Source organism: Cryptotermes secundus, unplaced genomic scaffold (assembly GCF_002891405.2).
Source record: "Cryptotermes secundus unplaced genomic scaffold, Csec_1.0 scaffold721, whole genome shotgun sequence".
Lineage (NCBI taxonomy): Eukaryota > Metazoa > Arthropoda > Insecta > Blattodea > Kalotermitidae > Cryptotermes > Cryptotermes secundus.
The window spans coordinates 537,981-560,729 of record NW_019733845.1 but is presented as its reverse complement, the minus strand read 5'-3'; the positions used below and the strand labels follow the sequence as shown (position 1 = coordinate 560,729).

Here is a 22,749-nt window from a genome sequence, read left to right as displayed (position 1 = left end):
ATGCTAAGGTAGTCCTAGTTGCTAGCATATAGGTTTAGTCCTTGTATGATGGGAGTTCAGCTACACTACTTTAAAGAGTTTAAAGTAGTGTAGCTGAACTCCCATCAGTACAAGGACTAAACCTATATGCTAGCAACTAGGACTACCTTAGCATTACAGTGGTCATAGGCAACATATAACATATTGTGACATGTTGCGCAACGGAGGACCCCTACCTCCCCAGCGGCATGTGGCAGTAACGTAGCGCTCCCCCCCCCCTTCCGCGGTGACGTAAGACGGTGCGAGGTAACAGCGTTGCTAGGCTATACGCAAACACGGTGACACGGCACCGCTTCCTACTGTGACGTGGCGGGCGACCCTAGCAACAGCGAACAGAATAAAAGCCGGCTGAGCAGCAAGCGAGAGTCAGTGTGTTATCAACATTTCTCAAGGCAGCAGCCTGCGAGTGTGCAATAACTAAGAAGTCAGCGAGTGGAAGACTTATTGTGTGCTTTCGAGACTTAGTGAGTGCTGTAGTATAGTTATATTTGGAGTGTGCAATTCAGGGAGATTTGTATAGCTCCCGCGTTATTAGTACGTGAAGACTTTGGTTGTAGGGTTTGTAAAGTGTGGAAACCCGCAACTGTGTTATAACTAATTGTAGCCGTGATTTGTAGGCTGTTAAATAAACCAATTAACGATCTCTACGGTGTATTCAGTAACGAAACACGTTACAATATTGAATATATTAAACATATCTCAGGAAATGGATGAGTACAGAGGAGACCCAACAGACAAAATGATTACCACATATTCAAAACTTTATCACATTATGAACAAAGAAGCCACTTTGGAATCCAGAAGTCAATACACTAGAAAGTATAATAATAAAATAAGTCTGAAGACATACTGATGTAATCATACTGAATGATGGTCAGANCAGAGAAATGGATGGATGGAGGGGGGGGGGAAATGGCATGCAGCTTCTGAGAAGCAAACAAAGGGACATTAGAAATGAGACAAGCAGAGAAAATTGGGGTGGATTTGGAATGGATAGAAACAGAATACCTAGAAGAGCTCTCAAATTACAAGTTAAATCAAATGACAGAAGGGGTGATACCTGCTGATAACTTTGAAACCAGAGCAAAAGTAAAGAATGAAATTCATTAAAAAATGTAAGATACTGGAGACATATTGAGACCTGACATCCCTCAAGTGTCACCTCGGGGCAAACAATGCCAGAAGGAAAAACACAGATCAAGAAGATTTACCCAATGGATTATTAGAGTATTAAAAGTAAGAATAGGAGGGACTGTGAATGAAGATTAAAAAAAAAAAAGTGATATTTCCTATCTCTTCAGCCACTGACCACATCCCATAGCTGAAACAAAGTCTGAAGAATGCACGGGACATGTCTACTGAAAGCCAGAATTGTGAAGCCAGCAGAGACAGCTGTTGCTAGGGAATGGCTATGTGTATATTTCCAACAGTCTTCTTTTACCGGTTCTCACGGTCTCTTCGCTTGCAGATTTCTGATATTTTTTCTTCTACCCTGAAGATGGAGGCGATACGTTCCTCCGAAACGTCGGTTAACACCACATATACACGGTGCCAAATCCCAGAAGACTGCTTTCTTCATAGTCACCGCCGTGAAAACCTCAAATCTTACAACTTCGTTTCTGTTAATATCTAGCTTTTCCTTAATTCATGTACTTTATTTTTGTTTTTAAAATACTTTCACTATCAGTGTTCAAAAGAGTAAAAATCCATACAGGACCATATCATTAATAATTAATACACCTGCAGGTTGAAATGACTGCAGGATGTCCTTCGCCTACCCTGAGCTAAAGGGTTCATACTTGTGATTTTATATTTTAGAAATACTTAATTCTACATACAGAAATTCAACATGTACTTCTCAGAGAGGCTCATTAACGATGTGGGTGAAAGAACATACCAGTGTCACAGGCAACATCACCTCGGTTGCTACCACCAGTCCAGTGACCAACTTGACGGAACAGTTCAGAAGCACTGGCTGATCCATTAGGCTCTCTACGCACTTGATCTTTGGAGTAGCTACCATACAAGTGATCTCTCTCCAGTACAACTTCGTGACTTCTTGGACTAGTTGAAACAATACTGCAGGAACAAAAGGAGATTGACAGGTGCTTAAATAATGAATGACTGGATTGCTCAAAACATAATTCTAACGCTGCATTTCTGAAGGGTGGGAGGAGATATATGGTTTTACACTGACTTTAACTGTTAAATTTAGGGACTGACTCTTCTGAAATGTTCTGTGTTTTACTCAGTACCTCAATGAGCATGCAAGTGAAATGCTTCCTCTGTCATTGTTTCTGATTGATCACTGAATCATTCTATCATATCTCATTCAGAGCTATATAATTTTGGCATCTGGTATAGTAATGTCACATGTCAGCCAAAAGCCGGAATGGTGAAGCCAGAAGAGATAGACATTCTGTGAGAACGGTTCTGTAAACACTTCCATCGTTAGGCAGTGGCTCAGTGGATGTCATGCGACCATAGCGACACTTACATATGATAACAGAACTGCTGGAAAATGTGTTTTCTGTGCAGTATGCCATGGTGGCTGGGTGACTCTGGAATATAGCAGATGCAAGAGAAGGTGTTTTCTATTGGGTCATCCTGAGGCTATATCATGAGGATCAGGACAAACAAGTCAGTCTTCAGACAAGGCAGTTATAAACACAGGAGGTTGCTGTAAGATGGCCACCAGCCTGCGAGGACATGATCCCAGGAGCAAAGGAATATCAACTGTAGGAAGACATTACTCGGCCTTGAGACAGCAGTTAGTGAATGCAGTTCTTGAGTTGTATGGGCATGGGGAACAGCCCTTGTTAGAAGACAATGACCAGGCAACACCTAGTTCAGTTGTGAGGCAGGCACCAGCGAGCAAGGACTGGAGCCATGGAACATGAAAGCTGAGGAATCTACACTGTTGTGGGAAACATTCCAGGCAACAAATGGTAAGACACAGCAGACTGAGAGGACCTAGTACATCACTATTAAGCCTGCAGGTCCATGCAACTGTTACAATTTTTTTATTGCTCGAGGGGGTGTGCCTAAGTCCCTTGTACTGCGGCCACTTCTGGCCTAGTGTACCGGCCCCAGATGATAGGTGAGGGTGATTGTGGAGCAATTGGTGGAATGAAGATTGGCAGAGGAAACTGAAGCACTTGGAGAAAACCTGTCCCAGTGCCACTTTGTCCACCACAAATCCCACTTGACCAGACCCGGGATCGAACCCGGGCTGCCACGGTGGGAAGCCAGCGACTAACCGCTTGAGCTAAGGCGTGGCCAACTGTCACAGTTAATTGTAGTTACAAGTTCCAGGAATCCAATATTCATATTTGTAATTTTATTTGTTCCAGAAATCCGTATTTGGTGATACAGCCTCCAGATATAGAACGAGTCAAGTTTTATCATATACAGAGGTAATGTTGTCCATGTGCTTAACTAATTAAGAACTATGTCATGAAGATGTATGGGGGAGTGGATGTATAGAACAATGTTTTCTTGACCTTGGCACTAGCTGGAGGTGAGTCGTCAGCTTCAAGCCCCGGCTGCTACTCTCGGGGAAAGAGTCACCGGTACCCACTGGATAGGAGGCTTGGTGGGCCCCAGAGCCGGTCTGGACAACATGGAGATGTGAAAATTCTTGCCCTATCAGGACTCAAACTGTGACCCCTTGGTCGTCCAGCCCTTACCCAGTCGCTATACCGACAGTGATATCCCAGCTCTTTTCTATCGAATATAAGTAAATATAAATTACTGATCCAAACCTGCGTCTAGTCACTTAACCTGTGACAGTATTGTCATGCAATAGTGACAACACAATGGGTTAGCACTGCGAACAGATTCTGTTGGAAAGTGAACATTCTTATCCACAGTTATTTAGAACAAATTACAACTGTTCATAATCTGTTATATCATTCTTGCTTGGATCTTCGGTCCTCTGTTGGCGAGGAAAGCTTGGAGTATGAGGAATACACATGTTATAAATTAAAATTGGGGAGATATGCTTACTGTTAACAATAAAGTATAAAGACTGTACTCACTAGCTTGTAGTGGGAGAGCTAGAGTTGCCTCCCCATTCTTGGGGCCCAGATCCAGTGCTGAAAATATTTGTATCTCTGGGGATACACCATGGTAAAGGAGGACTGGGAGGTCCAACATCTTCAGTACCTGGATGATCCAGGTCTAGGGAATCTGGTGTAGCACTACGGGATCTTGTGCCAGTACTTGAATTCTAGAAACAAAACAATCAAACTCTTAGAAGCATGCAGACAAGAAACATAATATATGTTACCTGATTACAAGTTTGAATGACTTGCAGAGCAATACTGGCACAACAGAAATGTAATTAAGACTTCAGAAATAATTCTTATTGGTAGCCCATTGGTATTATTGATGTTCTTATGTGATTTACATCAGAAGGCCAATCCATGCCTCATCTGTGAGGATGCTAGTTGTGCAATCCATCTGTGCTACTGAAACAGCATTATTAAATAAGTTTTCAATGCAATGAGCTCACAGAAACACTGATGAAGTTATAACTTCATGGCCTGCTGTTGGCCAAAGGCACACACATTGCTAATTAGGGGTAAAAGTAGGAATTGCTAAGAAAAGAAGTTATGACTTGACCTCACTGTCTGAGTCAAATCAATTCCTTATCCTGTTTCAATCAAAAAGGTTATGAGTATATACGTGTTACAGCTTCCAATGCTATCAGCCTCTGTATTCAACATCAGCCTGTGATATATTGTGAAATTCTGCAAGAATTTAATTGTAAGACAAAATTCTGGGAAGAATTTTCCTCAGATGCTTCAATCAATATGTGGAGGCTAGTGAAAACTATAAATGAGTAAATATGCAATTTAGGGAGCCATATCTGGGTATAATTTACTACAGTCCAGTCATTCATTATGTTAAAATTATCAAACACAACTTCAGAGTTACAAATCACCGCAAGCAATAACTACAGCTCTTAACATATAAATTGAAATGTTTTATAAAAAATTTGTAGCTATACTTAAAATGAAACTAAAATAACATGATATACATATTGGCAATAAGTAGATTCTAAAGGGTCAAATAAAATCCATTACTGACATGAACCTGTTGCATAGTAACCATCACAAGCCAGTATGTTGTTTGTGTGGAAAAGGGGCACAAAGAAAAGTTGCTTTTAAAATATTTATGAAACAACAATGCTGGAAATATTATTTCATTCTGATGTACATATTTCTCATGTGTGTTCTTTGCCCTTCATACGTCACTCACCTTGATGTTTACTTCTCACACCAATTCGCTGTTATGAATTAAATTACATGACAAGAATTCATAAGCTTTCATTCCTTGCAACTTCTTAAGTACTTGCCATTTTGAAACGTGTAGATCTCAAACAGTTCTATGTTTCAGGTCATACACAAGTTTTCAGGAAATCTGATTTGAGCTTGATGTGAAGGATGGGATCAACACTAACCAATATTAAATTTGCCTACAGACTGGAGCATAACTCCCTCTACCAAACTAAACCACTAAGCAGCTTGCAGACAGACCTTTTCGTTAAGAATTCATTTTATGCCCCTTGTTTAAACGACACATAAAAATGTACTATACGTGCCTCCACATCCCGAAAGACATCCCTGATGTCGGGTTTCCGGGCCCGGGAGCGTTGCTGGCGCCCTCTTTGCCGCACTGTCAAGTTGAGTGTCTTGACACGACGTCGCACTGCCTCAGCATGGTGGGTCGGCAGGAAACGTAGTACAGGATCCAATTCACTCTCAGGCAGTTCACGACCCTGCTCATAAGGTCCTGTTAATTGAGACAGGCCTGCTAACCTAAGCCAGTCAGCTTCCTGTTCACCCTCTGGAAACAACATCACTGTCATATAGATACAGTTACAAATATAAACACAACACAAAGGTATAAAACGTCAGTGTGGAAACGAAGTATTAAAATCTTGTTTAAATCTGAATGCTACCATGGCCAATTTATTTCTTGGGAATCACTAGCCTACAGTAATAAAAAGTAAAGTAAAGTTATCCCTGTAATGATCAAGTCAAGGAGGATGAGGTGGGCAGGTCATGTAGCACGAATGGGGGAGACGAGGAATGCATATAGGATATTGGTGGGAAAGCCAGAAGGAAAGGGACCACAGGGAAGACTCCCCAGGAAAATTATTTAATTAATTCCTGGCACTCATTTCTGTTAGAGGCTGAGTCAACCCCAGGGCCATAATGCGGCTGGAAGGATTAGGTCAATTGAAAAATATCTAATGTCCTCATTGGGACTTGAACCCGTGAACTTCTGGCTTGTAGCATAGCCCCTCAACCAACTACTAGAGTAGGGGAGAGCAAAATAAGATTGTAAAAAATTCAGTTCAGCCCAAAATGCTGTTCATATACTACTGCAATCACAGAAAATAAATACAGTAGCACTTGGTTATAACGTCATCAAAGGGACCTAAAAATAGTGTCGTTATAAACGAATGTCGTTGTAACCGAAATGTGCACTTCCACAGTAGCCTTATGTTAGTCACGTAAAAATCTACCAAAAACAGAGTTAAAATGTTGCATTTTTTAGTGAAATACATAGTTAAGTACAGACTAACGTAACATTAACGTGGAATTGCCCAAATGTGTAATATCAAAGACATATTACAGCGCTTTTCACTGACAATACACACCGCACTAATACTGTATATTAAAGGTAGGCCTACTCACCAAATTACAGTAGATTACATCAATTGTTGTGCCTTACTGTACCTAGATAGAAGTACAGTAATCAGTTATCTTCATCTGTTTCCTGTTACTTGCCCAATACACACTTTCTAAATTACGTTCAATGTCCATATCAGAGAAATTCAGGAATGAAAATGACGTTACATACGAGGTTGATGCATTTGTGCATGTCGTACTAAGCAAGGTATAAAAACAGTTGCTTTATGAGGAATTAGTTCGTACCATTGAATATTTGACGCAATAGACAAGGTGTCGCAGAAACCGATGTTGCTATAACCAAGTTTTACTGTACAATAAAATAAAAATAGGGTTTGTTGTGAAGAAAAATTTGGGGGATCTCCTGTATGTATTTACTAGTGTCTATTATTCCTACAAGAGTGTAAGAGTGTGAAAGCGCTGATTATGAGCGTTTCCAGATTCAGTTCAGTGCATCCAACACCTCAAAAGCACTGATTGGTGTTAGGATACCATGGCTCAAATATTAATAATTTTATTTTTATATCTTTTGATATACTCTATAAAATATGGCCAGTCAGCAGGAATCATTTAAATTTGTACCACAGAGTTTTCCTGGTGAGGCTCCCCAGCCCACGATCACTTCTGAAGCCTCATTTGGTTCTTCAGTAGTATCAATTACCTACCTCTGGTGTTAAAATATCAATATTTCCTTGCATGTTATGCAAATGGATAGAACAAATTCTCATGCACACGTTTAACCTCAGCATGAAAAAATAAAATAAGCTAACAGATGTCTGGTATTTGATTTCTGACATGTATTGGCTGCAAAAAGCAATGGATAAAACTCACAAATTAGTAATGTAGGTGTGGGTTATGCAGTTTCTTTTCCAACATCTGTTGCATATGATTATATAATTAATCTAGGTAGAGCAGTACTTATTGGTTTGTTATTCTCGTTCTGTTTCCATGGAAATGATAATGTTTACTGTATTTTTAGTCCATATAAAAATACATGGCAAATTGAACATGGCAATGTATAAAAGCATATTTTGAAAGATATTTATCTGAACTATTTTAACACAACAGAGGGGGGTTAAAGGGGTGTTGAATGATGACAGGTTGGACAAATAGAAGGGAACTGGGAAAAAATACATGAGAAGATAGGGAGATAAAATTACAGACTACTTTTTCCATCTATAATGCACAAATTGATAATAGTAATTCACATGAACATGAATGGACATTTAATCCATACAATGACAGTTAAATATATAACATTTCACTAAAATTATTAAAATAGTAAAAATATATATATGCACTATCACAATGCTACATGTTTTGGTTGTATAAGGTCATCTTCAGGCAACACTTTTATAAGTTGAGGATACTAAAGTTTATAAAACAAAGCTGGGACTTCTCACTGGACTTCAAACCAGGATTACACTAGTGTTAACAAATTTATAACTGTTTACAGAAATTACAAACTTACCATCACAGCTTCGAGACCCATAATCTTCAACTTCTTCCAAATAATCATCCAGCAATTTTGTCTCTTGACAAATTTTGTACTCATTCCAGTAATCTTCAAAATCTTGACTAACGTCTGTTTCCATAGTTCTTTTTTTTTCTGTAAATTCTTAAGTCAGTCTTGGGCTCTCAGGAATCACACTTTCCTCTGGTTATATAGTAGGAGCCAGTGAGGGTCCTGCTAATGTAGCGTATGCCAACTCTACTATTCCTACATGGAAAGATAAGATAAGAAGAGATGAGATTTAATCACACTTGCTATACAAACCTGATATACTAATGTTACTTCTGATACCAGAGTGTACACATCACGTGATTTAAGTAACTTTATTAAAGTGCAGCTTAAGTATATGAAAACGATTTTCTTTACACATTATACACCTAATATTAATATCACTAAACGTTACAAATACATCTATTCTCAAAGGGACTATTTCCACATCCTTGCTTTTTTTACCTGTACGGCTATATGGAAAATAAAGGAAGTGAATTAATGAATGAACATCTATAATTGGGAGAGAACTTTTCCGCCCCTCAGATGCTTTCATCTCTGAAACCAACAACTGGATTATTAAGCAATTTTGTATTTTGTGTCTACTCTAAAATTTGTGTGGTGAATCTGATTCTATAAATTCCATATGATTTTTAATTTATTTGAAACTAATATGAAACTTAATTTTATAATAGAGTTCATCCCGGGAAATAATCAGCATGTCACATGACATACATCTAATTAAGATCTACTATCTTTATTTAAAATGCTTTGATATGCCGAATATGTAACAAAATACGATGGAAAATATCTTACTCCTTGAAGAGTACTGTTGAAGCCCTGAATTGTACAGATAACACACAGTAAAAAATGATAGAGGCAGGGTACACCTTATTTCCCTTTGCATTTCGAAAAGTGTTTCAAGTAAAAATCGTATACTTTTAGAGAGACAAGTTTTTATGTTGTATATTACTCATTTATTTGTGGTTTACCTTAAAACCTATACAGCGTCAAATGGTAGGATGATTAATAAACTATAGGAGGATCTAGAAGGAAGCAGTTGTAGCACTATTCCAGCATTTGCCTGGAAAGTCTGTGGAAAACCATGATAAACCTGTCAGATAAACCTGTCCCTGCCAAGATTTGATCTGTTGCACCTCTCGAATACAAGTTCAGAGCGTCTGGCCTAGTTGTATATTCAACTAACTCGATGGAACTATAGTGAACAATGGACTGAAAATGTGGACACTGTCCCTCCTGGAGGGACTTAAGAAAACTAAGAAGGATCTCAGGACTGCTCAGGACAATTGGTGCCCCGGCCGAGATTCGAACCGGCCAGGTCTCGAACACAAGTCGGAATCATTACTGCTTGAGCCAACCTGTTCGCTGTACACTGTGACGTTAGTTTTTGTATGGGAATTTTCGAAGAAACTGACAAGTAAAATTTCGCCTTAATGAAAAAGCACATAACAGGTGCACAGCAAAATTAAATTTCGCTCTCTAACTGTCCGACTGAACCACTGAATCGTGTTACTTGGTGCAGCTCCTGTTCATTTGACCAGTTCTTCCAACAACAGACGTGTATCTGCAGTAAATGAATATCAAGGCCAATGATTGATACAAAAAGGGAAAGAACGTAACTTGAAAGCGTGGCCCCTGCCACTATGGTTATTCCACCATCTCTACAGGCAGTCACACCCCAGCAATATTAGTATTCATCTCCAGTTATATTAAATATGAAAATGCAGCAACCATATCCAGCAACTGTCTCTGTTACCAGAATATAAACAGCTTGTCTGATGCCTCCACACATCCCACGGCAAGCCAGCAATGCTTCACGTCCACAACAACAACAAAAAAGCAAGCGCAACTTTTACAAATTTGGAACGATCTTGGCGCAGCTTCATAATGTCTAAGCTCTTAATTCAAGGTCAATTTTTAATCGAAAGTAAAAACCACTGTGGAACAGGTTAGCAAAGAGGCACAAATGCCTGATTCATTTTCGAGGGGTACCCGGTTCTAATCCTGGCTGGTGACTGGCTTCCATGTTTCACATTGTTTCGTGGTTTTCAGTCCTTCCTGGCCACAGGCAGACAAAATACGAACCGCAGCGGTGTTCAGATTCAAATTCTGGCCTTCATCAACACTTTTACGATATCACAGATGAAGTACGAAAAGCCTAAGCCAAGATTTTAACGAGGAGGCAAGAAATGGGTCCCTAGTGCATGCTCAGAGAAAGCAGAGTGTCCCATTCCAGGCTCCGTGTAAAGCAGGGCTGAACATCTAAAGAACTTCCTTCTGTTGTAAGTATACTCAGTGAGAACTTCTGACTATAAATTTCTGTCTCATTCATGAGCCTCTCTGGCCCACAGTCACTCCAAAATAGACTCATACGTTCCTCCAAACAAAAGCATGCCCTAACCAGAAGAAAAAAGGGGGCGACTTCATGTAAAAAAAAAAGGCATCCTAGCAAAGAAAGAACGTACCTAGGGACAAATATTCGTTTATGCAAATTACAGCTGTTGTTCTGCCATGTAGTTGAGGTGCAGCTGTTGCATACAGAAGTAATTTGTCTTCCATAATGTGAATTTTTACCAAGGCCATGGCGCTACTGAAGTTACCCGTACACGGGGGAAAATCAGACTATTAAAATAATCCGACATTTCCCATCTCATATTATGCTAACTAACGCCATGGAGCCACCAATCGCTCTGCCACTCAGGAATTTCCCAACAGTTTGTGAAACCTGAAAGTTAATTTACCGTGTTCACAAAATTCCCTTACTGGTCCCCGTCCTCAGCCAGATCACTCCAATCCTATCACGGCAACAATCATTTTACTCTATCCTTCCACATACGTTTAGGTTTTCATACCGGTCTTTCCGTCTGGCTTCCTTACCAAAATCCTATACGCATCTTCTTCTGCCCTGTGCATACTACATGCCCCACCCATCTCATCCTCCTTGACTTAAGCATTATTATACTGGGCAAAGGGCACAAGTTACGAAGCTCCTCATTATGCAGTTCTCTCCAACTTCCTATCACTTCATCTCTCTTCAGCCCAAGTATTCTCCTCAACACCCTGTTCTCAAATACCTTCAGTCGCTGTTCCCACCTTAATGTCAGTGATCACGTTTCACACCCATACAAAACCACAGGCAACATTATAGTTTCGTATATTATAATTTTTACGTTCATATTAAGCTATGCTATTTTAAAAGTATGTTGACCGTGATGAGGTATATCTTCCGTGCTCCTTATAGCCACCGCTGTGAGAACCTCAAATGCGACGCATCTTGTGTGCATTCGTCCTGTTTCTCCTTCACGTGTCCTGACTAGTTTCAAGCCGTTTAAGAAGTAAATCTGAACAGTACTGAGTTTCGGACTTTACAGAATACGAGCAACGATTTTTATATGAAATAATACAAAAGTGACAGAATAAATTAATGTGGCGCTAATTATATTCTAAGGAAGAGAACGCGCCAGTCGGGGAAAAGTTCGGCGGTAATGACACATTTGCCCCGAATGGAAGCTCTCACTAGAGGAACGAAGCTTTGCAGCCCTTCCTTTCAGCAGCACTACCAGTTACTTACAACACTTTTACACTGCACACGATTATTACTGTCGCGTGTTTCCTAGGCAACGCGACAAGAAATTGTGTGGGTCTCGGATCTGGATGAATATGTTTAGTGGACAATCACTCTTTACACTCACTAATACAGTTATTCGCACTTATAATAACGTCTTCAGACGTTTCCTCATCAAAGGCTATACGGGCACCAATAATGTCGGCAGAGCGTCTTGGCTCTTCGTTCTTCGAAGCTGGACTGACTCCTGCTCGCTCCGAGCAGGAGTCAGTATCTTGTCGGATACGAACTCTACTGGTCTCATGTCGAAGTTTGACTGTTATATCCTACACTCGTGCTGAATAGGGAACACCTTGTCGAAGGGTTTAGTTTCGACCGCTTCCATGTAAACGAATCTCTTGTTGCTACAGGAATAAAAACAATTCTGCCTCTGTTGGGTAGGCAGTTTCCTAGGTAGCAATATCTCATCGCCCGTTGCGCAGCGAAGGATGTCCGGCTTTCAGACTGCACGTCACATTACGTATAATACAGGATGAGCCGAAAGTCATTGTGCATCTACACTGCAAACGATAAAACCGCCCCATTCTTTAAATTAGATAAAGTTCGCAAAAAAAAAAAAAGCAAATAAACAAACTCCGTGGTCTGTAGTCTGCAAGCGAACTATACCGACCGAGCGACCGCCGCTTGTCGGCGAAGTTAGTGACAACTTTAGCGGTTAGAGGGTGTCGCGTGGTCAGCGCAACGAATCCCCACGGCCGTTAACCTCAGTTTTCTAGACTGGAGCCGCTATTTCCTTGAAACAGCTCCTCAATTGTCCTCACGAGGCCAAGTGGACCCCGTTCCAGACCCACTATTTCTCAGAAAATCTGATAGCGCCGGGAATCGCGCCCGAGACCTCTGGATCTGTAGGCAGGAACTCTGAAAAATTATAGTAGTAGTAGTAGTAGTAGCAGATGGAAAGTGGTGCTGTTACTAGGAGTAGTAACACAGTAACAGTAGTAGTAGCATCGTTAGTAACATCACTAGTAGTAATAATATCAGCAGTAGCAGCAGTCCTATTAGAATTAGTATGAACACGTGATGCAGGTGCTACAAAAGCAGTGCTCTTCGGAGCGGCAGTGGAGTAGTGATATAGCAACAGAATAGGCTAAAAGGCAGGGAAATGTGATAACGGGTCGAATTTTTTTCGTTTTATTTATATCTTATTCATTTATTGTTTCTTTAACGATGCTGTTCGTAGCTCAGAATTTATAGCGTCTAATAAGTGGATTAATAAACTGGTAAGCATATAGAGGGAAGCGCGCGCAGCCTAATCTGAGGTGCACCCCGGCATTTGCTTAGAGACGCTGAGGAAAACATCGAAATTCCTTAGTCAGGATAGCCGGTTACCTGGCCGTGGCTTGAACCAAAGATCTCCTAAACAGGATTCAGGAGTGTTGTATATTCTAGTGCGATATTCGGTATGGGAGCAGCAGAATATAGGTATTTCTTTTATTGCTAGTGGGATGGGACTAAGTCCCTTGTACTAAGGCCACTTCTGGCCTATTGTACCAGCCCCATGTGATACGTGAGGGTGATTGTGGAGCAATTGGTGGAATGAAGATTGGCAGGGGAAACCGAAGTACTCGGAGAAAACCTGCCCCAACGCCACTTTGTCCACCACAAATCCCACTTGACCAGACCCGGGACAGAATATAGGTAACGAGCAGTACAGTTATGAAAAATACTGATCCGTGGCACAGAAGCATGACGGGAGAAGGAGGATAAGAATGAAAATAAGAAAGACACGCACGAGACATGAAGTGGAGCCCATCCCCACTCTCCCATCAGTTATGCACTGCGCTCTCCGTGACTAATATCAACATTGCAGTCTCGTTTCCATACCTGAATTGTGTGTCAGTATGTATTATGCTTGCAGCTGGTTTCCCAATGAAGTTACCTGCTGGTATGACCGTGAATAGGACGGAATGCAGCGCTTACACATGTTCTGCTTTCGTAAACACTGCCTGTGCCGTGAGTCAAACAGTCTTACATTGAGCAACAGTCGGAAACTGATTTAAATATGCATATTATTGCTTCCATACTAAAGTATGCTGGTTAAATCACATCACTGCCAACCAGATTGAATGTGATGAGCACGGTATGGTCTCGGACTGTCAGAACAAGGACGTACGTGGGTTCGAATCCTGTATTATTCCCACATTCTCTATGTTTGTGCCATACTGTGTGTAGGCAGAACGCTGAGGAGCCGTATGCAACGCCTACACCGGCCAAGTCAATCCGGCCTTCGACTCGGGCGGTGTCAGCTGAGGTGCAGATGGGCAACTTATATTTCAGAGGTATATTACACGTACTGTGATTATGGGAAGGGCTGGGTTAGGTAACAGCTGGTAAAGGTTTGACTCCGTCTTAAAAGTCGCATTAATGTGGAAATACACCGGTCATGCACCATACAAGCCACAATGATTCATTCTGACGATAAGGAATTTTTATGGGTATTATAATTCAGCAGTTTATAATTTTAAAGATGACATACTTAATTCGCAGAAGCGTTGAGGCGTAATTACGTGATATAACCAATTACTCTTGCACCAATTTAGCCTCTACACGGCTATTAATTTATTACAAAAATTTGCATGAGTAGACAAATATGTCCGATAATTTGTGAAGCTGAAATGAAAAGTTCCCGAGATAACTTGTACCAGTGACGCATCAGCCCTACGAGACGTGGCGTCCGACGCTAACACAAATCCCTAACTGCAAATTAGCTAGACTGGAACAAAAACCCTCATCCTTTTACCGAATGCATTCCTATTAGTTAAACAGTCACGTCATCCTAACCAATGCATTTCCATATCTGGAAGCCATCGGCCCCAGGAATTACTCCGACCGGCTGGACCCCTCTGGACGTGACTTATGGTGACAGAAATTGCCTCGTGCTCAGATTTCGGACTCCACACCACACACAAGAATTCAAAGCTCCTCGATATATTCGCTTCTTCGAGCCAATTAATAAATCAAAATGTCAAAAAAACAATTAAATGTGTAATATAATTCTAAGCGATCCCACGTGTAACATATCTATACTTCCAGAATTAGTTCTAAATCGAAACACACCAGAGGGCACAGTCCGTGGAAGAATAAGAAATCGAAAACTATACGAAAGTTTTATTCGAGTCATAAGTGAAAACAAACGTTACCATCATGTGCCTTGAAAAGATATAAGCCAGAAGCGTCCAACAAAGACAGATATTGAAGAAAGCAGTCTTCTGGGATTTGGCACCGTGTATATCTGGTGTTAACCGACGTTTCGGAGGAACGTATCGCCTCCATCTTCAGGGTAGAAGGAAAAATATAAGAAATCCGCAAGCGAAGAGACCGTGAGAACCGGTAAAAGCAGTCTGCTTTCATTTCGTGTGCTTTATGGGACAAAATCCACAGAGGCCTATAACCCTGAAAGATCTGAAATTCCGTTTTTACGTAGATGTCACTGTTGCAAGTACTTACGGACAGAACCACCAGGCATTACAGTTCAACCTTCGACGACAATATGTGTATGTGTTCGGTGTTTAATACGTCAGTGATCCGGAGAAATCGCGATTCAATGCACATGGGTTGAGTACTGGAAGAGTTTACAGCTACAGAGGGAAACTGCTTATTTCGAAGACGACATTCATAAAGTCTCTGGCAGAATTCATTTTGTATTTGTTGGCCATATCATTCAAACACAGGCTAGTTTTACATCTGGTCAATTTGTGAATGAAAAATGAGGGCAGACGTTACGCATTTGTTAGGAACTTCGTTTTTATTGCCTGCATTTGCCGAGAAAATTTCTTCAAGATAGCAGCACCATGGAAATGAATGTAGAGAAAACAAATGTAATGAAAATTTCGAGACAACCAACCCCAGTCACAATAAAGATAGACCAAAAACAACAGGAGAATGTGAAATGTTTTAAATATTTGGGTAGCTTGTTAACAGATGATGGAAGGTGTACGTGTGAAATTAAATTCAGGATTGCCATGGTAAAAGCTGCATTTAGCAAGAAGAAGAATCTTTTTACAAGCAAATTGGACTTACATTTGAGGAAGAAACTAGTGAAATGCTACATTTGGAGCATAGCTCTGTATGGGGCTGAAACATGGACACTTAGGGCAGTAGATCAGAAACATCTGGAAAGTTTCGAAATGTGGTGTTGGAGAAGGATGGAGAAGATCAGTTGGACCGATTATGTGAGAAATGAAGAAGTGTTAATTAGAGTCAGTGAGCAGAGGAATATCCTACACGAAATAAGAAAACGGAAGGCTAATTGGATTGGTCATGTTTTACGCAGAAACTGCCTTCTAAAAGAAGTTATTGAAGGAAAGATAGAGGGGCGGATAGAAGTGGAAAGAAGACGAGGAAGAAGACGTAAGAAAATGCTGGATGACCTTGGGGACAGAAGAGTATATTTCCATTTGAAGGAGAAAGCTCCAGATCGCATTAAGTGGAGGAACTGTTTTGGAAGAGACTGTGGACCTGTCGTCTGACAGATTACTGATGATGATGATGATGATGAGCAGCACCATGTACTGTGTTTTGGGCAACTAATGACTTTTCCTGGCCCGTGAGGCGACGCAGTTGTTGTGTGTGCTTGGGGAGAACCGTGACAGGGAGTGCGGAGGGAAGGAAGACTTGTATAGTCAAACAACCGCTTGCTGCTGCTGGTACTTTGGCTTTCGGCCAAGGACAATCATATTGTAACACGACGGCATACTCGTAGATTGTGAGGCCCTATTTACAGGCTTATTTCGCCTGTATGCAGCAATATAAAAAGAAGTGAGGAACAGCCTTCAATAAAGCAGCAATGTCCCCCCCCCCCAATCGTATTAATACCGAAGGCCAACTTAATTAGTCTCCAGAGAGAACTAAAAGTTGCCGTGGACGGAGTGTTCTTCCGGAAGACTGCAACTGGAGTCCAGATCACAACTAGAAGTATGATGGACTACCAGGCCATACAAAAATTCCTCACTGAGATAAGGTGTATCTTAGTTTTGGCCTCTTCTTCAGGTTCGTAATCATTTTACACAGACGGTAGGACTCCTTGGATGATTGACGTACATGTATAGTACTGAATAAAAATCTCTGTCATGGATCTCGACCAGACTCGGAGCCAAGACTGTGTTGGCGACTGCCAGCAGCAATTTAACCGACGGATCGTGTGCGATTACGAGAAGGCGAGTGAGTGAGTGAGTGAGTGAGTGAGCGTCAGCAGACTCACTAGCCAGTAGTGACCAGTAGTAGTCAGACCGCTACCCTCGTCGAGATATGTAATAGTCCAGGAAAACGAAAATATGATCACAGGTTTCGATGGGGTCTAAAACGAAGAACGACTGTGCTGGCGAGGACCATCAGTAATTTACTCGATCCACCTAAGTTAGTCGCCAGCCAGCAGGGATGTGAGCGCCGAACTAGAGCAATCTCCGTTGTTAGAAGCCGGTACAAAGCAATGACTAGTGAATACAGAAGACTTCATATGTGCTGTAGTTAGGGTGATCTATAAAGTGTTTACATCAGTAAAGGTGTTATAGTTACTTGTAATTACGAGTTACAAGCCTTCGATAAATCAAATTATAATCCAAGCACCTCGTCTAGTCACTAACACGTGACAATATGTTGGCTGACTTACATAAATGTGGCATTCTTTCCCCCAAAGTTATAGATGTTTCTTTTTTACGAAGTTGTTTTTAACAATTTTCCGCTTACGGTTCGATCTGATTTGTGTTAAGTTAGTGCGCAAATACTCACTCGAACTCTTTGCGCATAGGTCTACATGAATTCTGAAAACGAATATCTGTTTTATGAATAACTTAGTGCAGCTTTGTGCTAGGCGCTCACATAAACCTCTGGACTTGATACAAATACTGGACAACAGTCTTCCAATTAATGGGGGACATGCATGCCTATACTGCGGTAGCTAAGCAAGTCATGTAAGAGTGGTTTCATAGTTAACCCATAAAGCAAGAAAGTGTTAAAAGTCGTATTCCAATAGACAATCAAAGGAAATTCTTTGAACCTCATTCGCTTTAGCGTAACCAAACCTACCGATCAAAACAATAATCATGAGGTCAGGCTGATTCATGCATAGGCGCAGAAGGGACAGAAGAACAGGAACACTGCGTCAGTGATGCTTTTCACATTTGAGGATCTGTTTTCTTAAATATGATTCCGAATGGGATAGAGAAACTGAAACCACACAGGACTTAATCATGTGATACGTTGCGAGCACAATGATGACAAAATACACTCATCAGCGAATGCACATACAACACTGGGTAAAGGTAAGGCAAAATTGTTCCTGTGCGTAATTAATGAAGCACTATGCCTTGAAGGCGTATGGGGGATTGGGTGTATAGACCCACGTTTTCTTGACCTCGTCAACAGCTGGAGATGAGCGGTCAGCTTCAGGCCCCGGCCGATAAAACCCTGGGGAAAGAGCCCCGGTACCCATTGGATAGGAGGTTGGATGGACCCCACAGCCGGTCTAGAGAAGTGAAAATTCTTAACCCTACCGGGACTCGAACTCCGACCACACTGGTCGTCCAGCACGTAGCCAGTCGCTAAACCGACTACGCCACGCGTGTCAAACTCAACTTGTACAGAGGGCCAACTCAGCCCTATAAATAACAGTCCAGGGCCGCACTTCAAAACAGAAATATACATTAGATTTTGATACAAGGAAATTTAATTCTACTTATTATTTAGGAATAATTTCAATATAATTACCTAAAGTCACATACCTTACAGTTCTAAAAAGCAAGATAATGCCATTTTTGACAAGTATCAAACAGCTTTAAAATATGTAAAAAGAGAGATTACACAAGAAGTTATGTTATAAATAGCAAAACATTGAATTTCCTGCATTCTGCTAATTTATGTCTGCGTGAGACTTCTTGTCTTCCGGTCTGTTGGAAAATTGTCTATACAAAAAAATATTTCTACTAAAATTTTAATATTGATTTTAATATTAATTAGTTCTAAAAGTTGAGGGGTCGCACTTTATGGCTATGGGGGCCGCATGTTTGACACGACTGGACTACGCTATTCCAGCTCCTATACAACATTGGGTAAGGAGAAAGTATTAAAAGAAAAAGTATTAAAGGTGAGCAGCGACACACACACACACACAGGGAGCCTGCACAGAATAATACATGAACGGTGCTGAAAGCAAGAAGTAGCCGCTGCAGCACATGTAGACAAAAGCAGGTGTCCCTGGTAATTAGAACTTTATATTTTAGAAATTTTAAATTTTAAACTGTAATTCTAAAATCAAATTGACGAGCGTGTGTTGGCGAGATTTTAGAACAAAACTGACAGGCTGATGTTTTAGATTTTGGACTGTGTGCAGTGTGACAGCAACGTAGTGAAAAATACACCTGATGATGGCCGGTTACGGCCGAAACATGTAGTGTAGAGGAAGAAAAGACAAAGATCTACAACCAAATAAATTGTTGCATTCACGACGGCATTTGTATTGTTACGTATAGAATTGGGTAAGGAAATGAAATCCAAATAAAAGACATAATCTCACACTCATTATGATGTACAGTACTGATATACAGGCATGTAGGTTTCACACTGTGTCAGATAAGACTAACAAGTTTTCCTTTAAGTAACATGAAAACTAATTAGCCATTGTTATCAGCACCGTACATTTTACTGTAGATATAAAATATGAAACAGACACTTAAAACTTAAGTGTAATAAGGTTACAAGAGGAATTCAGTTTTTTTCGAAACTTGCCACGATTTACCGAAAAACACTCCACCACGTTCTATTTCGGTCGCTAGTGATAACTGTCAAAGAAACGAAACACCCCACTGTGACCTTGCTCAGCCTTAAGTTTACATGTCCCATTCTCCGCACTTTAAAATTTGTAAAGCTGGACTAACAGAATATACAAACAGAGACACGAGAGTGAAAATGCATATCTATTTTGGAGCAGCTGACACATATTCCAAATGCGTTCTTTGCGATTCTGTTCACAGCATTCGTTTCAATTTGCACTTCTTACACACGTACATACCTACAGTTTCAAAGCAAACCAAACTAAGACGGACGGCTACTTGCACTGCAAAATCAAACATAGATTTTGTTTGTATTTCGATAAATCTTTACGTCCTCTCGTAAGAGAGGGCGCCCCACAAAAAAACAAAACCGTAACGTTCAAACAGTAATAAATATCTGGTCATGAGCCCCAAAGACTTACTGCCTGACTGACCGTCAGTCGCAATGTGACTTGAGGAGTTCAGTCAACATAGTTCAGCATGAATCAGGAAATTGAAATATATATATACCGAACTCCTGAACTCCTGCGACTGACCGTCAGTCGCGATGTGATTTTGACTTTGACTCTGACTCGGTTTGAGTAGTTCAGTAAAATTTGTGGCTGACCTTATAAGAATAGCAGGTCTTCAGGTAGCTCAGAGGGAACAGAAGACTCCACCGAGATTAGCGGTGCAAGAAGTAACTACAGTGTTGTAAGAAACGTCTGACGACGTTATAAGTGGATGATAATTGCACTTGGAAGTTTAGAGGGGATCGGCCAATAAACTTATTCGCTAAATCCGAGACCTGAGTGAAGTTATTTGTCACAACACGCGACAATACAGTACTAACCTATAGAACTGTGAGTTCAGGGTCTGAAAAGCAGGACGAGAATACTTATAACGTATTCCACTTGGCCCTGTCTACAGTCCAATGTCAAGTGGAGGAGCATGGGATGTCATCTGCATGTTCCCCATTCTGAGGCCCAGATCGGCGATGCTGGTCTCTGCAACCACCCTGAAACAAAAGTGAGAGACAGTGTTAGGTTGACCACATATCTTGCTATCAGCAGTTGGTGGACTAACATACACTTAAAAGAGAACTTGATATACTGGCCTCTCGATAAAACGCCACGATTAACATATACGTGTAGCTAGAAATGAAACGTGACTTGGTGCACCATATTCGTATCATCACTGGCAGAACGGTGAATTGGACCTTCCGATTTCCACCTCTTTGAAGTTCGCAACATTAATTCAGTCTTGCGTCCAACCCCCAACCACCAACCTAGAGGACCACGTCTCTGTATGTATGTCCCCCACTGACAGGGTGGCCAAAGCACAATAAATCACTGTAGGTCGCAGTGCAAGGGCCCACAAGGCCCACCCCTTATACATTCATTCATACTATTCCTCCAGGTATCGCATTCCCTTTCCGCAGCCTTATGCGACTCACAGGGATTCTAACCCGGCTCCACATGGTACATATTCGTATACTGTAGGGTAAAACCAGCAGAGTTTCAAGCAGTTACAGCTAGAGACTACAAAAAGAAAAAAACAAAACAAACTACGTAGTTTCAGTCCGCAAGCGAACTATACCGACCCAGCAACCACCGCTTGTCGAAGTTAGTGCCAATTTTTGCGGAAAGATGATGTCGCGTGGTGGCCAGCGCAACGAATCCTCACGGACATTAATTTCGGTTTTCTAGACCGGAGCCGCTATTCCTTGAAACAGCTCCTCAATTATCCTCACGAGGCTGAGTGGACTCCGTACCAGACCCGCTACTTCTCAGAAAATCTGGTGGCGCCAGGAATCGAACCCGGACCTCTGGCTCTGTAGCCAGGAACTCTGGCCACTAGACCACAGAGGCGGTCAGCTAGAGACTACAAGTATAGAAATTGTAAACAGTGGCTTCATTTACAATCCAGCAGGATAATAGCATATAGATCACTAGCTTTAAGCAGTTCAGTTCTCCCCATGAAACTATAGTTACTTACCAGCTATTCCATAAATTCCTTGCTTTTTACGGCACTCGCCCTGTTCACAAGAGCTCGTCAGTGGTTCAAATAAATCAAGTCAACGCCCTCCCATTCTATATCTTTAAGATGATCTTATTGTTTTCCTGCGATCTATGTTAATGTCTTTCACGTGATCTTTCTCCTCGACATTTTCCGACCGACAGTTTACTTCTTTTCCATGAATGCTACACGCAACGGCCATTTCACTACAATCGAGTTTATCATCCTAATAACATTTGCTGAGCACAAACCATGAAGCTCGTCATTACGCAATTTTCTCCAACCTCCTATTATAATAGGTCGAAATATCCTCCTCAGTACTATTATCAGAGACAGTCAATGCACGTACCTCCCCCTGGCGTGACAGACAAAACTTCAAATCCATACGAAGCTACAAGTAAACTTATTTCTTTTTATTACATTTTAATCTTTGGATTTTCAGAAGGGAAGACGAAAGATTCTGACCTCAATGGTATCAAGTATCCCCACAATGCATCTGCTTTAATTTCTTCTTGAATGTAATTCTGATTTTTCGCCTGTTCCCAAGTATTTTGGACGCCTTTGTGGCCTAGTGGCCAGAGCTCCTGGCTAGACATCCAGAGGTCCCGGTTTCGATTCTCGGCACTACCAGATTTTCTGAGAAGTAGTGGGTCTGGAACGGGTCCACTCAGCTTCGTGAGGATAATTGAGGGGAGAGTTCAAGGAAATAGCGGCTCCGGTCTATAAAACCGAGATTAACGGCCGTGGGGATCCGTTGCACTGACCACGTGACACCCTCTATCCGCAAAAGTTGGCAATTACTTCGCCGATAAGCGTCGGTCGCTCGGTCGGTATAGTTCGCTTGTGGACTAAAACCACGAAGTTTGTTTTTGTTTTTCCCCCCAACTATTTTAACTCTGTCAGATTTTTTAAGGATTTACTTGCTACTGTGTATGCCATGGTTTTTCTCGCATTATGGTGTCGAGACATGAACGTGCACTTAATTTCCACCATTTTTACTTCTGGACCAATGTACGTGTTGGTGTCTGATAGAGTTTATGTGTATTTTTATTAGCCTACATCCCTTATGTTGAAAAATAAAAAGAGGCTAGGGAA

At 41.2% G+C, this 22,749-nt stretch overlaps 1 protein-coding gene across 5 annotated transcripts in view; it reads right to left on the bottom strand.

Moving 5' to 3' along the window:
• The window catches only part of LOC111868260 (rho GTPase-activating protein conundrum), a 94,647-nt gene that overhangs the window by 19,203 nt on the left and 52,695 nt on the right, over positions 1–22,749 (bottom strand). The window contains exons 2-6 of one of the 5 annotated variants that reach the window (XM_023858745.2): positions 20,489–20,653; positions 8,215–8,463; positions 5,648–5,892; positions 4,080–4,270; positions 1,937–2,118 (exon numbers count right to left, since the gene is read on the bottom strand). In XM_023858745.2, the coding sequence (XP_023714513.1) occupies positions 1,937–2,118; positions 4,080–4,270; positions 5,648–5,892; positions 8,215–8,338 (742 nt within the window). In that variant the 5' untranslated portion in view covers positions 8,339–8,463; positions 20,489–20,653. Of the gene's footprint in view, positions 1–1,936; positions 2,119–4,079; positions 4,271–5,647; positions 5,893–8,214; positions 8,464–10,021; positions 10,116–10,730; positions 10,806–11,836; positions 11,931–11,957; positions 12,059–20,488; positions 20,654–22,749 lie in introns of those variants that run through there. The other 4 variants (XM_033752990.1, XM_023858747.2, XM_023858746.2 and 1 more) reach the window with 4 other exon arrangements.